The sequence below is a fragment of the Melanostigma gelatinosum genome, assembly GCF_949748355.1.
Source record: "Melanostigma gelatinosum genome assembly, chromosome: 24".
NCBI classification, from domain to species: Eukaryota; Metazoa; Chordata; class Actinopteri; order Perciformes; family Zoarcidae; genus Melanostigma; species Melanostigma gelatinosum.
In genome coordinates, this window is record NC_136657.1 from 10,559,773 (window position 1) to 10,574,777 (window position 15,005).

The window sequence follows — 15,005 nt, forward strand, 5'->3', positions numbered from 1 at the left end:
TCCAGTAGCGAGCACGGCTGTGGGCTCATTTTTTTCTAACAGACATCCGTATCCGACGTCTACACTCAACCAAAACCCCGGAGTTTTCAAATACCTCCAACCTCGGCGGAGTTTTCAGGTTCCTCCGTTTAGGCTGCTCCAAAACTCCGGCGTGGTGTGGCTGCTCAGTGTGAACGTAGCAAAACTGGACTAGTGTGGATGTGGTCCTCGTCTTTCCGACCACTCAAAGCACTTTCACACTACTTGTCATCATTCACACTCTGATGACGGGCTAAGTGCTCAAGGACACATCGACATGGACGAGCGGAGCCGGGGATCGAACCGCCGATCCTCTGACTGAAGGACGACCCTGCTCTCCACTTCTTCTTCAATGATGAAGTCACAGTTATAACAACAGAGTAACTTAAACAAAACACCAACTAGATCACAGAACACAATGACCTCACTCAGCCCAGACACTAAGCTCAGCCTCTTACTGTGAGATGACTTCTTCATGGTGGACGTGGTCCTTCTGAGCTTCTTGGTTCGACTCAAGCTGATCAGCTCCAAGCTGTGTGGATGAACCTGTGTGTTGGCGGAGAGGGTTTTCTCAGAGAGGAAGCGTATTCTGCTTCCTTGTAAGCACTTGATTGGAAAGAGAATTTGTTCTTCTCTTTCTCTGAAGGATGTGTTTTCTTCTTTCTGCAGGTAAGTTGTCCACTTCTCTTCTTCAGGATCCAAGAACAGAGTCCATTGTCGTCCAGTGAATTTAAGACCGTGACCTCGGATGTTCTTTTTACAAACAGCAGCGCTATGTTTCTGTGCCTCCTCGCAAGTGAAGTGAACTGCGTGGAATGGCCGAGAGCTGAGGGTGAAGCAGAGTTTGATGGTTTCAGGGACAGAGTTGCACCACAGGAAGTCCTGGGGCCCTCGTCCAATTAGATCCCAGCGTTGAGCCTGGATGAAAAGTCACACCCAGGTGTGATTGAACGTTACCGGGGTTGGTGTCAATCTGAAACTCAAATCAGGCTTTTGACTGCTCTGCAGGCCCTGCAGGCCTGTAGGCCCAAGTCTTTGTAGCACACCATGTCAGACCCAGGGTTCGTACGGTCATGAAAAACCTGGAAAAGTCATGGAATTTTAAAATGGTTATTTCCAGGCCTGGATAAGTCATGGAAAAAAATAAAATCCCAAAAGTTTTGGAAAAGTCATGGAATTTTTTTACATTCATATGTTCATGTCGTACATTTACGCTGAGTTTGAAATAATTAATATGCTTTTAAAAGAAAGATATAACCAGGCATACGCTCTCAAACTCGCAGTGCGAATTATTCGCGCTGCCAGTGAACGCACCTTAACAGGTGACATGCCGACCGCTTCCCTGAGCTACTGCGATAGCAACATTAGCTCGGTTCGCGAACGGTCGGTATCATTGACTGTGCCGGGGAAGTGTCGATTCAAAAATGCTTGGCTACACATGGACAAATACAAGACATGGGTTACACCCGACAAAGACCCGGGACGAGCCAAATGCAGGTTGTGTGGAGGCAAAACGTCGATATTTCTAACATGGGGGGGAGCCGACATCAGAGCTCCCGCCCATGACGTTTCCGCAAACAAGCAGGCGGCGATAACGGATGGCGCTGGAACAAAAAATGACGTCCTTACTGCGGAGGTAATGTGGGCACTGAAGGTTGCCAATTCCCACTTTTCATTTAAATCATCAGAAGATGCCAGCCTGATATTTCGCCGGATGTTGCCCGATAGCCAGATCGCGGCACAATTTGATGAGCTGGATGACTTAAAAAAGAAGAGGGCAAGAATGGAGACGGATATTCGCGCACTCGAGAGATCAGCAGATGAATATGCTGAGAAAGCAGAAGCTACAAACCAACTGACCTTCATCACCAAATCTAACAGCTTCCGCCGAACTGCAAAAGAGAAGAAGGCATCTCTGCCGGAGATTGAAAAGCAGATAGATGCGGAGCTTGAAGAAATGAAACGCTAAGCTGGCACTACAGTTCACTTGAGTTCCCGTGGACAGTAAAGCACAAACTTCTTCTTTCATTACAACTTGTTCAGGTTGCCACGAGCTATTCTCTCTTGCGAGCCTCTCAAGGGACAAGTCTGTGTGAGTGTGTCAGTCCAACACACAAAAAAAGCTCTTGTTATGTGAATGTTGTTTTATAAACCTGTTTAAATGTGAAATTGTTTTTGATGATTTATGTTTGAAGAGTTAGTTGCCAACTCGTTTTGTTAAAATTTGCACTAAAAGGGAACGCAATGTGTGCACGAGCTGGATCCTACTGAATGCCTGTCAGAGGATATAAATGTTGTTATTCTAATCAAACTATTGTCTCTCATTCATTTGTGTCATTTAAGGTATGCTGTGTGCTTTAGAATTCTCATTTTTAGTTTAAATACTACATTTTCTCACTTTCATGTATACACCGAGATTTCACAAAATGTTTGGTCATGGAAATTTGGCTTAAAGTCATGGAAAAGTCATGGAAATCCATTGGTCCAAATGTGTATGAACCCTGCAGACCCCAACAAGAGCTTCAGACTTTTATCTTCTTGTTGATAGCTTCTAGTCTTCAGCAGCTTCTGGAGCTGAAGATTTAATAAGTGGATCTCCTTCTCTGGTGGTCTTCCTCTCTGTCTGACAGGAACCTCACGGAACTGGACTCAGATGAACCTGAACCCAGCTGTGTGTCCATGAAGAGTGACTGGTCCAAGGATCTGCCGCTGTATTTCAGAAAGAGTGGCCAAACGTCCAGGTAATGAATGATCCAGGGAACCAGTGGAGCGTTCATGAACGCCTCTATTCTCACCTGATTTAATATAATGTGTGAGTGTGTGTGTGTGTGTGTAAATGGTAAATGGTCTGTACTTGTATAGCTCTTTTCTAGGCCATATCCACACTAGTCCGTGTCTCGTTGGATGCAGAGTTGTCAAATAGAAACGATCTCCGTCCACACGGGAATTTTCAGCATTATTCTCAAGTTGATCTGCATCCACACGGCAGCCTTCGAAGACGGACAGCACGTGGCCATTAACGTACACTGGGCATGCGCGTGACGGTGTAAACAGGAAGTGGATTGCTTGCTCAGTTAAAAAAAATATGACAGAGTAATAAAGCAGTCTTTAACAATGAAAGGTTGTATTTGATACTTAAGATCTTCCTCTATAAACTCAAACAGACAAAGTTCGTGGAAAGTTTTATTTTTCAGATGTAGTTACAGCACTGCGGCTCTCTCTCTCTCTCTCTCTCTCTCGCTCACATCAACTTTACTTTAAAATCAACACTTACACGGAAACGTTTACTCGATTATGGTCCATAAATGTGGTCAACACACGTCTATCACTCGCTTCCATGTGTTGTTGCCGTGGGGCTGATGAATGTAGCGTTAGCTCCATCGGGTATTCCTTCATGAGATACGGCATCAGGGGATAAGCTGGTCACCCAGCAGAGAAACAGGGACATCATCTTCACCCTCCATCAATTCTTTAGGGCATTTGCTCCATCTTTTAGGGCACAACATCATGCAACAGGTCCGACTCGCTAGCTTCTAAGCTAATTTTAACATTACCGCCAATGGGGAAATGCTAACCGCTAATTGGCGAATATAATATATCTTCGTACATATTTTCATGCTCCATGAAGAAATACTTACAGACTAAGGTCTCTCAAGGCTACCAACCGGAAGAAGTAAAATGAATCAGCGTCTCTCACTCGTCTCTCACTCGTCTCCTCTGTGTTGTCTGTTTGTAGCTGTAGCTCTGAATAGCATTTATTGCTAACTGTAGCTTCAGACAGCCGCTCCGTGGGGGCTGATCGCCGATGGTCAAGCAGCTGGAATAACAGCTGCTTCCTCCACATAAATGCAGACTTTTTACTGCACAACAGCTGCTCGTACGCAACAGGTAATACAGCTTGCACAAAACCGGGCCTGATAGCGTCTCTGGACTCGGGAATTGTCGCTCATCATTCGAAGAACAGCTCGCCTCCTCCGCCTGTAGGCATTAGCAGCATTGTAAAATGACACATTTAACTCCTCAATAGCTGCTAGTACAGACAACACAGCAAGCAAGGCTTGCCATTCGTTATCCGTGTTGAAATGAATCGCTGCTGGTCGCCGGCTGTTTGTTTTCTTCCGGGTACGGGTCACGTGATAGCGAGTGTGACGAATCAGGGACGGAGACGTCATGGCTGGTAATAACCAATCCAGTAGCGAGCACGGCTGTGGGCTCATTTTTTTCTAACAGACATCCGTATCCGACGTCTACACTCAACCAAAACCCCGGAGTTTTCAAATACCTCCAACCTCGGCGGAGTTTTCAGGTTCCTCCGTTTAGGCTGCTCCAAAACTCCGGCGTGGTGTGGCTGCTCAGTGTGAACGTAGCAAAACTGGACTAGTGTGGATGTGGTCCTCGTCTTTCCGACCACTCAAAGCACTTTCACACTACTTGTCATCATTCACACTCTGATGACGGGCTAAGTGCTCAAGGACACATCGACATGGACGAGCGGAGCCGGGGATCGAACCGCCGATCCTCTGACTGAAGGACGACCCTGCTCTCCACTTCTTCTTCAATGATGAAGTCACAGTTATAACAACAGAGTAACTTAAACAAAACACCAACTAGATCACAGAACACAATGACCTCACTCAGCCCAGACACTAAGCTCAGCCTCTTACTGTGAGATGACTTCTTCATGGTGGACGTGGTCCTTCTGAGCTTCTTGGTTCGACTCAAGCTGATCAGCTCCAAGCTGTGTGGATGAACCTGTGTGTTGGCGGAGAGGGTTTTCTCAGAGAGGAAGCGTATTCTGCTTCCTTGTAAGCACTTGATTGGAAAGAGAATTTGTTCTTCTCTTTCTCTGAAGGATGTGTTTTCTTCTTTCTGCAGGTAAGTTGTCCACTTCTCTTCTTCAGGATCCAAGAACAGAGTCCATTGTCGTCCAGTGAATTTAAGACCGTGACCTCGGATGTTCTTTTTACAAACAGCAGCGCTATGTTTCTGTGCCTCCTCGCAAGTGAAGTGAACTGCGTGGAATGGCCGAGAGCTGAGGGTGAAGCAGAGTTTGATGGTTTCAGGGACAGAGTTGCACCACAGGAAGTCCTGGGGCCCTCGTCCAATTAGATCCCAGCGTTGAGCCTGGATGAAAAGTCACACCCAGGTGTGATTGAACGTTACCGGGTGTCAAGAAGAGTTGACCTCTCAGCGCTGCCTCGGTAACATGTCGACACATTCAAGGGAGAAGTAGTCAGGCTATAAAAGCGAAAAGCGTATATTCAACATTGGAGTGTAATCAAACAGATAAAATGTATGAATAAATATAACGAAATGTTCTAATCAATGGTGTAACAAATGTTTAACTGCATAGAAGTGATTTAAACAAATGAAATGAATGTTTCTGTGTGTTCTGTGGAGCTGAGATAGATGTTGGGCAAGAATGACATTGCTGTAATCAAGACCAGATGTTGGGTGTAGTCAAGAGAAAGATCTAGAAACTGATGCAATAGTTGAGTCATACCGGCAATGTTCGGACTAACGCCCTTTCCAGAGGGAGGGGGGATGAGTAATGGACCAAACAGGTGGGGGCTGATCACAGCCCATATGAGGAATATAAGGACATGCTTGCAAAGAGCAAAGCTGGGATTTCATCGCGGATGCCGTCCAAGCGCATCGGAAGAAGATACTAAAGCCTGCAGCTGATGTATTGAGGGCTTCGTCTCTGTTCACGAAAAAGAGACCTCTGTTCGTGGACTTTGAGATTAAAAGACGAAGGTTCTAACTCTCCCCACCGCTCGCCTCTTAACATCTGGACAAACGGAGAAGCCGCAGCTGCCTGAGAAAGACTTTGTACTGAGTTTGGAAGTCTGCTGAACGGGCTCCGTTGCGGAGCGGGAGGATCGAGGGTCTGGCCAGACCTTCACTCCTAACAACTCCAAAAGAACTCTTTTCATCGCACCATTGGACATCCAGCTCCAACCGAGCCGTCTCGGCGACTAAAACTAATGAGTATAATCGAAGAAGATAATTAAATTGACTAATCATGTGTAGTGACATTTTATGTGAGCTGTAGCTGTAACCCCTGCAAACTAACTAAATATAACCTGCAATAAATATCTAATCTGCATTTAAAGTGAAATCCTCAAGTGCATTAATTTGCCGAAGTAGTAATGAGTTCCTCGTGACAGTAAAAAGTTAAAGCTATTGTAGGTCTAACAACTGAGTTCTGAAAGGTTATCCTAGAGACCGAATCCACTTAACAACCCCTTACGGTTTTAGCAAGAATTAATCCTAGCCGTTAAAACCTAACCTGGCATTTACCAAGAGCACGGATCCATAAGAGGGAAGCTGCCATAACCGACGCGACTGGTGGGAGCGCCCGGGGCCAGGACTGGTCTCTCGGCCGAGCGCGCTCATACCGGAGGAAGCAGGGTAGACGTCGGGAGTAACGGCAGTTAGCGGAGCCAGGCGAGTTCCCTCGCCAGAACACCAGCTCGAGAATCTTTTAATAGAGAGCTGAGTCAGTAATTAGCCCCGTATCGGGCCAGAAGTACCCAGGATCTAACATGTGGCGCCCATAACGTGGGGCTCGACGGAAAAGGAGTACGTTGAGTCCAAAAGAAGAACCCCGGCAGCTAAGAGAGGCTGTCGTTCGTGAACAAAAAGACCTGAGGTGAGGCGTTGGGGTAGAAAGTAAAGCTGCCCAAGCCTCGAAGAAGTCCGATTGCGAAGACATCCACGAATCGAAGCTGTGTGTGGTATTTACAGGCCAACACAGGAGAATCCGCAGGCGACGGGGAGCATCGACCAGACTCGCCCGACCTGTAGAGGGACCAGAGCCTGATCCCATCCCTTCCTCAACGCGCGACGAGAGGCTTTGGGAGGAAGGCGACTCGAGACAACAAAGACAAAGACAAAGTCCAAGATGGAAGGATCGCCAGGAGGATCCGATAGCGGCGGAGGCGACCCAGCGGTACGAGCCAACAGCCCTGATGGAGGAATCGCCACCGGACAGCAGAGAGGACCCAACGGCGACGGAGGCAGCCCGCAGACGGAGACGACTCAGCAGGACGTGCCAGTGACATCGCCCCTGGACCAGGCAACAGATGACAGCCCGGACCAGCAGAAGGACGACGCTGGACCAAAAGGAGCGACATCGGGAGTACCGACACCGATGCCGTATCCAGGGGCACAACGCAGAAGCGAAGTCCAACATCAGATCGTCCTGAATGGCAGAGGATGGGACACCTGGGACAAATCTGTTCAACAACACCTGATCGAGCTGCATGAAGAAGCAGATAAGGCGAAGGTGGGGGAAAAAGTAAAAGCAATTTGCAAAGATAAGGGGGGTTATCTTGCTCCCCTTGCCCTTGAGTCGGGACTGGTGGTGGCAGTAGTAGAGTGTGAAGGACCGCCGAAAAGCAAACCGAAGATAACAGAATGGCTACGTTGGTGGCTGGAAGTGATGAAAGTCATAAAAGGAAAAATAGTCACCGTAATCAGCCCGTCAAAAGACTACGACTCAGTCGTAAAGATGCTGGCCGCAGAAATTGTAGCGGGGGCAGTGACTATACAGAAGAATGTAAAAGCTACCAACCGCTACAAAGAAAGTGAAAAAGCGCGAGAAGCCATAGCGGAATGGATAGCCGGACAACCAAGTTACCACACGGCTCCCCACGAAGATCAGCTCAGCATCCAAGGGACCTCGGTGCACACGGACTCCTCCACGGGGGTGTCCTCGGAATCCGACATAGGGGACAAACAGGATAGCGGCAGCAACGGGGAGATCTCAGAGGAGGACGAACCGAGGGACGACTCAACGCTGGATAGGAGCGCCGAGTACCAACTGCTCCCGCCCTCCATGCAATCCGGGACTCCCGCTGCCGCTGCAGTAAAAAAGGTCCTGCGGGACTACAACGGCCCAGTACCGGGAAGGCACAAAAAAGCTCAGGGTAAGACAAGACACGTTCGCTCCCCGAACCAAGAAGAGCATCTTCAAAAATTGAAAAAGATGCCCGAGGGGACCAAAAAATATGCAAACCAGACAGGGTTAACCGCATATAACCACTTCGGAGAGCCTTGGGACATAGACAGCCATGGACTGGTTGTCTTAACCAACTCACATCTAAAGCCCCATATCTCCCGGTTCAGAAAGAGTCTGGTAAGAGAGGCAGGCAGCCTCTACAAAGAAGAGCTTGAGGGGCGCCTCCCGGGATGCAGACAAAGACAGGAGGAGGTGGTGGTTACGAGCGGCGGAGAATCAAGACATTATGCGGTGCTACACGTACCGATCGAAGGATATGAGGATGGCGAAGATCAAGACGCCTATCGGGACAGCATAGAGGAGGCATTAGAAAAAGGTGTCACCCGAGCAAGCGAATTGTCCTTCAAAAGAGTCGTTATATGTAACGACGGCGCCAGGTCCGGCAACCTACCCTGGGAGGTAGCAGAAGAAGCGGCAATGAGGATTCTGCACCTCCTGATGAACGCTCCTCACGGGTGGAACAAAATCCGCGAGTTGGTGCTAGTCACCTCGGTGGCCCAATACCAAGAGAGAAAAGAGAGAATACTGAGACCCCTCTTCAAAACGGAGGGGCCAAACAACTGGAGGGCAGGACCGCCGGAATACGAGGACGAAAACGCCCCAGTTGCGAAAGCAGTTCTGCCACGGCTCCCGCAATCAGCAAGATTGAAGAAAGAAACCAAGCCGGAGCAGAGGAGCTACCAGGAATCAACACCCGGTCCCTCAGGACGGGAGGAGCGACGTCCACAGGTCAGCTCAAGCCAGGAAAAACCACAAAAGGAAAGAAGAACTCCAATCCCCTCTCCCCGGACAGTAGCGGTGCAGACAGAAGAGGAAACCCCCGTGCCAACCAAACCTCCACGGGGGTTCCCCAGCCCAGCAGAGTCCGTCGGCCTGCAGACAATGCGCTACTCCGGAGGAGGAGAAGCGCCCATGATAAGGTTCGAAAGTCCAGCGGGGACCAGGGAAAGTCCCAGGACTCCACAAAGAACGCCAGAACCAGTTCAGCCGGCCTCGCCGTCAGCAGAGCCAGAAAGAGAGGCGCAGGAAGAAGCGGCAGATGTGAGTTCAGATGAAGAAGAAACAGCGCCAAGCCTGACCTCCATCGAATACGAGGCTCCGGGAGGAATGACCGACCTGAGGATAGGAAGCAGAAAAGGCAAGAAGAACGCGCTGCCCCTAGTTTCAGTGTGCACGGCTTCGCTGAAATTCCCCCGAGACGATCGTTACGGGCCCATGACCACCAAAGACGGAAGAAAAGCCTATGCTCCAGAGGTCGGTCAAACAAATTATGATGTTCCAGAAATATGGCTGCACGACCTCGAAGGAATGAAAGGAACAATGGTCTACGCGACAAAAAGAGAATGGGCGAATTTTCTAATGACCCCGACCTACGGCTCCCTCGCAACAGCCACGGAACTGACGGGTAACTTTCGCACAGGCTTTGTGACAATCGTGTACGACGTCATGTTGCGACGCCTGAAGAAAGCAGCCTACAAGCTGGCAGCGGAGGAAGACAAAGAGCGGAGGCAAGACATCTCGGGCAGCGAGGACGAACAGCCACCTCCAGGGCAGAGCCTCGCACGAAGCAGCTGCCTCGCCACCGCTGAAGAAAATGACTGCATAACAAAGATGCGGGCTTCCACCCAGAGCTTTGGTGAGTTCAAAAAGATCAAGGCGATGGTGACAAACCGAGACCCAAAAGAATCGGTGCAAGAATATCTGACACAGAAATGGCTTATGGTAAAAGCCAGTTCCACAAACGATGAGGCGAAAAGATTGTGGCTGGCTCATGTGACGGACCAACCGATGGGTCCCGAAGAAACCGCGGAACAGCACTACCGAAGATTAGTGTTGGAAGACTGCGAAGACGAGGAGTCACACATCGAAAAGGCAAGAAAAAGCTTAGACAAAGGGCAAACTCTCACCCAGGCATGGTACGCCTTGCGACAGGCGATTCCGCCGGACAGAAGTGTGCAAGTCCTTAGGAAGCTGACAAAGGGCCTAATGAATGACATCGATTTTGTGACCCTAAACATCAGCAAAAGTACCACCGAACAAATCCAAGAAACAGTAAGAAAATGGGATTTGAAGAAAAAACACTTGGAAGACAAAAGAGAAAAAGGAAACCAGCCGAAGCCGCCGGCTCCCAGGCCCTCGTATGACAACGCAAGGCCCACCGAGGGACCCGGTCCTTCACAGACACAGAGAAGGCAGTCGGGAGGATTCCAGAGGAGTCCACAAAACTACGAGCGTGAGCCAGGATTCCGGAGGGGTTCTCAAGGCTACCAAGGCTACCCGCGAGAGCAAGGACCTCAGCGGGGTCCACAAGGAAGCCAGAGGGAGCAGCAAGCTCCAAGGCAAGAAGGCTTCCAGAGGCAGGGCGTTTACCACAGGGCCCAGCCGGATCAACAACAGGAGGGGCCACGGCCCCCGCCAGCCAACAAGAGCGGTTTTCTCTCTTCCGAGGATTACAACAAGCTGACGACAGAACAGAAACAGGCCCTTCGTGCCTCCCGCCTAGAAGCTGGGAGCGAAGGGCAGAGAAAGTAATGGCTAAGCGGGCGCGGGTCACAGTGGATCATGCCTACTGGGTGGGGGACGACATATACACCGACGTGGATGGAATCCCCTATCAGGTAGATACTGGTGCAGAAGTGTCGATGACCCGCAAATGCCTTGAAACAAAAGGACACCTGACTGTTCAACTAGCCGACGGAACCATCAAAAAGATTCCGTTTGGCGTCTGGAAAGGAGTTGTATGGGCTCTAGGACCCTACAATTTAATGACAATAACAGACTTAAAAGAGCTGCATAGCAGCCCAGGCAATCGAACCCCAATACAACAGCGACTCAGAGTCCTCGGGGCAAAACTAATCCATATGGGATCATTATCACCGGAGTGGTACAAACCAGTGAACATTCCAGAAGTGACCAAGCAACAAATCGAAGACAGCGACCTTTCTCCGGAGGGAAAAGAAACGCTAGAAGACATACTTTCCAAAGCCGGAGTGGCTAGGTTCAAAAATGACTGTGGAGACATGGGTGCGAAGTACACCCACACCATAGAAGGGGGTGTACACCCGCCCGTCCGCCAATACCCCCTGAATCCAGGGGCCGTTGCAGAAATGGACCTGATAGTCACGGAGCTCAGCGAACTAGGAGTGGTGCGAGAGGAGCCAAATCCCATCACAAACAGCCCAATACAGGCAGTCAAGAAGCCTGAGTCATCGGGAGGAGGATGGAGACCTGTTATCAACTTTAAGGCCCTCAACCGCAGGACTGTCGCCAACCGCGCCAGCCTGATCAACCCACAAGGGACGCTGAAGACACTAAGACTGAAAAGGTACAAATCCTGCATAGATCTGGCAAACGGATTTTTCTCGTTGAGGCTAGCCAAAGCCTCCCAAGGCAAGACAGCGTTCACCCACAAAGGTAAAGCGTACGTCTGGGAACGGCTACCGCAAGGCTACAAAAACTCTCCGAATGTTTTCCAGTCAGCCGTGATGGACATACTCGACGGCCTAGAGACAACAATCTACATCGATGATGTGTTCATTGCGGACGACACCGAAGAAGAACATCTGCAAAAATTGAGAAAAGTCGTAGAACGACTAACAGCAGCAGGCTTGAAATTGAATCTGAAAAAATGCCAATTTGGACGATTCCAAGTGAACTACCTGGGGTTCCAGGTCTCTAACGACCTGGGACTCTCAGACGGATTCCGGGAAAAAGTGGAGCAGATCGACCCGCCAACCTCGCTGAACGAACTACAGCAGGTGCTGGGGCTCTGCAACTACGTTAGGGACCATGTCCCTAGCTACCAGAAGTATGCAAGACCACTGTATGTAAAACTACGAAAAGAAAAGCCAGAAGACGCCCACAAGAAGTGGGAATGGACCGCAACGGATCAAAACAGTTTGGAAAACCTGCGGACAGCCATTAAAGACGCTTTGCGGCTGGAGCCACGAAGCCTTACAACCAAGCTGGTGGCAGAGGTCAGTTGCAACGACGACGACGCAGTGGTAAAAGTGTGCAATGAGGGCGGGGGAATAGTCACTTTGTGGAGCTACACCCTGTCCTCCGTGGAAAAGAAATATCCAGCAGAAGAGAAGGAGTTGGCAGTTCTGGCAAGGTATTGGAGCACCCTGAAAGACCTTGCTCAAGGGCAGGGCATCAGGGTCCTCACGCAAAGCCAGGTCCATCGATTCCTAAGAAAAGCCACGGTAGAGAGCACGAAGGCGACGAACGCGAGGTGGGGACGTTGGGAAGACATCCTGCTGGACCCAGACCTCGAAATCGGCCCTGCACAACCCGTGAGTAAGAAAAAGACGACTCAGGACGAGAAGCCAGCCGAACCGATAGAGTGGACTCTATACACCGACGGCTCGCGAAAAGGACAAGACGACAAAGCCTACTGGGGCTTCATTCTCAAGCACCATGAGAAGGAGCGCTTCAGACAACGAGGCCAAATCCCCGGCAGTGCCCAGACCGGGGAAGTGACAGCAATACTGGAAGGTTTGCTCGAGTTGGAGCGAAGAAAGGTGAAAAGAGCTAGAGTCATAACTGATAGTTATTACTGTGCTCAGGCCCTTAACGAAGACCTGTCCATATGGGAAGAAAATGGTTTTGAGAGTGCTAAAAACAAGAAAGTAGCTCACGAAAACCTATGGAGAAAAATAGCCGAATTGCGGCTAACACTGGAGCTCGAAGTGGTGCACCAGAGGGCCCACACGCGAGCAGGAACTCATTGGCAAGGAAACGAAGAAGTGGATCGTTTCGTCCAGATGAGACAAATTGTCTTTGTTGGGATCGAGAAGTGGGAAGATTTGCCCAAAGGACGGGTAGTCCCAGAAGAGAACGTGAAGGAGGTGGTGCAAGCAGTGCATGGAGCACTTGGACATGCAGGCACCGTTCCAACACGAAGGGAACTGGAAAAGCAGCGACTCTGGATTCCTGAAAAAGAAGTCCGCAGAATCCTTCAAGACTGTGAGTTGTGTGGTCGATACAACGCAGGAAGGAGAGGACAAAGAGTGGGAGGACTCACCATTAAAAGTACCGTACCCTGGGGTTCTATCTGCATGGATGTGGCAGGACCCTTAGGGGTACCGGGTAAATGTGGAGAAAAGTACCTGTTGGTGCTTGTGGACTCCATGTCAGGGTATGTAACCACAAAAGCAGTAAGAAAAGCTAATGGCAACAGTGTTGTTAGCATGCTGGACCAAGTCTGTGGCTACTTAGGGTTGCCTAAAGAGCTCAGGACCGACAACGGAACGCATTTTCGCAACGCTAAAGTGGACCAGTGGTGCCAACAGCATGGGGTAAGGAGGATCTACTCTCCCCCATACACCCCCCAGGCTAACGGGGTGGTGGAAAGGACCATTGGCTTGGTGAAAAGTTGGATTGGGAAAAATGCCAACTCGAGAGAATGGAGCACTAAGACCCTGGAAATCGCCAAAACCCTGAACGACCGCTACCGAAGTGACAGGCCCTCCCCTGCGGAGGAGCTGATGCGCCGCCCCTTCACATCACAGGAAGTGGGGCGGGGCTCCGAAGATACAGAGCCCAAGCTTGAGCAAAAGGTGCCACTTCGAGTAGGACAGCGCGTCTGGATCAAGGCTCAGGTCGGTGCTTCTAACTCTGCAGTCAAAGCCAAGTACGATAAATCAGACATAGTTGTCAAGATTTTGGACAGTAATACTGTTCAACTCAAGAAGAAAGGAATCCAAGGAGTAGGGCAGCTGAAGCCAGTTCCGTACTAGGAGAAAACCAGGAACTCAAGAATGGCCACCAACATACAAGCTTTACCACCCTTTGTCAGAGTGGCCAATGTCAAAGGGGTGGTTATAATGAGAAGGAGTACTACGGGGCTCTGGGCAGGAAGAGCCATGAAGAAGTTGGAGTATGCAAAGAAAGGCTTTCTCTCGGACGAGAATGAAGTCTTAACATGGAAAGAAATCAAGAATGATTGTGTGGTCTGCCTGCTGCCGACCACCCTTAACCTCACATGGCAGGGACCCGGAAACAAGAAACCACACCGGGTCTCTGGACGAAGAAAGGAATTTGACCGTATGACCCACAAACCAGTGAAGGTTTTGGATGCATATGTGTGCGGTTTTTGTCGTATAGCGCTTTTACCAAGGTTGCACTTCGTCATCCAGTGGGATCTGCGGGGAACAAAGCTGAACCTTAAGGACTGTGTCTGCCAATGGGATGGACACAGGCTGCTCCTCTGTGCGTCTTGCTCCGTACTCCAGCTGAATGGACTGCTGGTGCAAGCTGGAGCAGCCGACGGATGGCAGGTGAGAAAGTTTCTTCAGCCAATACAAACCCTGGCACCCGCCTTGTGGGAAGGTGAGGGTGCTGCCGCTCCTGTTGATCTATCACACACAGAGACTGGAGGACCTTCGGCACCAGCTATGAGCCCACTCGACGGCGATCCACACGAAGCAAGTGGAAACAGTGCTGTCCCCATGAGATCCTGGTGGGAGTCGGTGGAAAGGAACTGGCCATACAGCCCAGGCCAGGCCGAGGTTGCCAACCCGCCCCTGTCTTCCGTACAGATCCCGGGGGCCTTCAGGGTCTATCGCAGCCCTGATGACCCAGGCTACGCAGCCACTGCTGCATCCTTACCCGATTGCCGCTTGGAAATGGTAAAACGAGAAGGGTGGATGGGGCCCTGGGAATTAACAACCTGGCGCGTGTTAATCGAAGAGGTGTTTTGTGATCCGGATGTGCCAATACGTGAGCTTGCCCCAGTGCCAACAGAGGCTGGTGCTCGCGGCACGAATCTCCAGTATAACACCACGGATCTGGACGCCTTCCACCACACCGGAGCCAGGACCAAAGAAAAGAGTAAGATTTTCACGGTCACCCCAGAGGGGTGGCGGAGAAACGGTGTTATGCAACTACCGGGCTCTTGGGCGACCAGAGCGCCAACGCCTACATGGGAGGCCAGCACAATGCGCGTCATGGTGACGCT

The 15,005-nt window shown here is 50.2% G+C and overlaps 2 protein-coding genes across 4 annotated transcripts in view; both read left to right on the top strand.

Annotated features, from left to right (window-relative positions):
• LOC306797396 (uncharacterized protein) overlaps positions 1–15,005 on the top strand; it is a 252,933-nt gene that overhangs the window by 79,859 nt on the left and 158,069 nt on the right. The gene's annotated exons all lie outside the window — the stretch shown is intronic.
• The window catches only part of LOC306797397 (protein NLRC3-like), a 40,186-nt gene that overhangs the window by 1,544 nt on the left and 23,637 nt on the right, over positions 1–15,005 (top strand). The window contains exon 2 of the mRNA XM_079296745.1: positions 2,649–2,759. Coding sequence (XP_079152871.1) covers positions 2,649–2,759 — 111 coding nt within the window. The remainder of the gene's footprint in view (positions 1–2,648; positions 2,760–15,005) is intronic.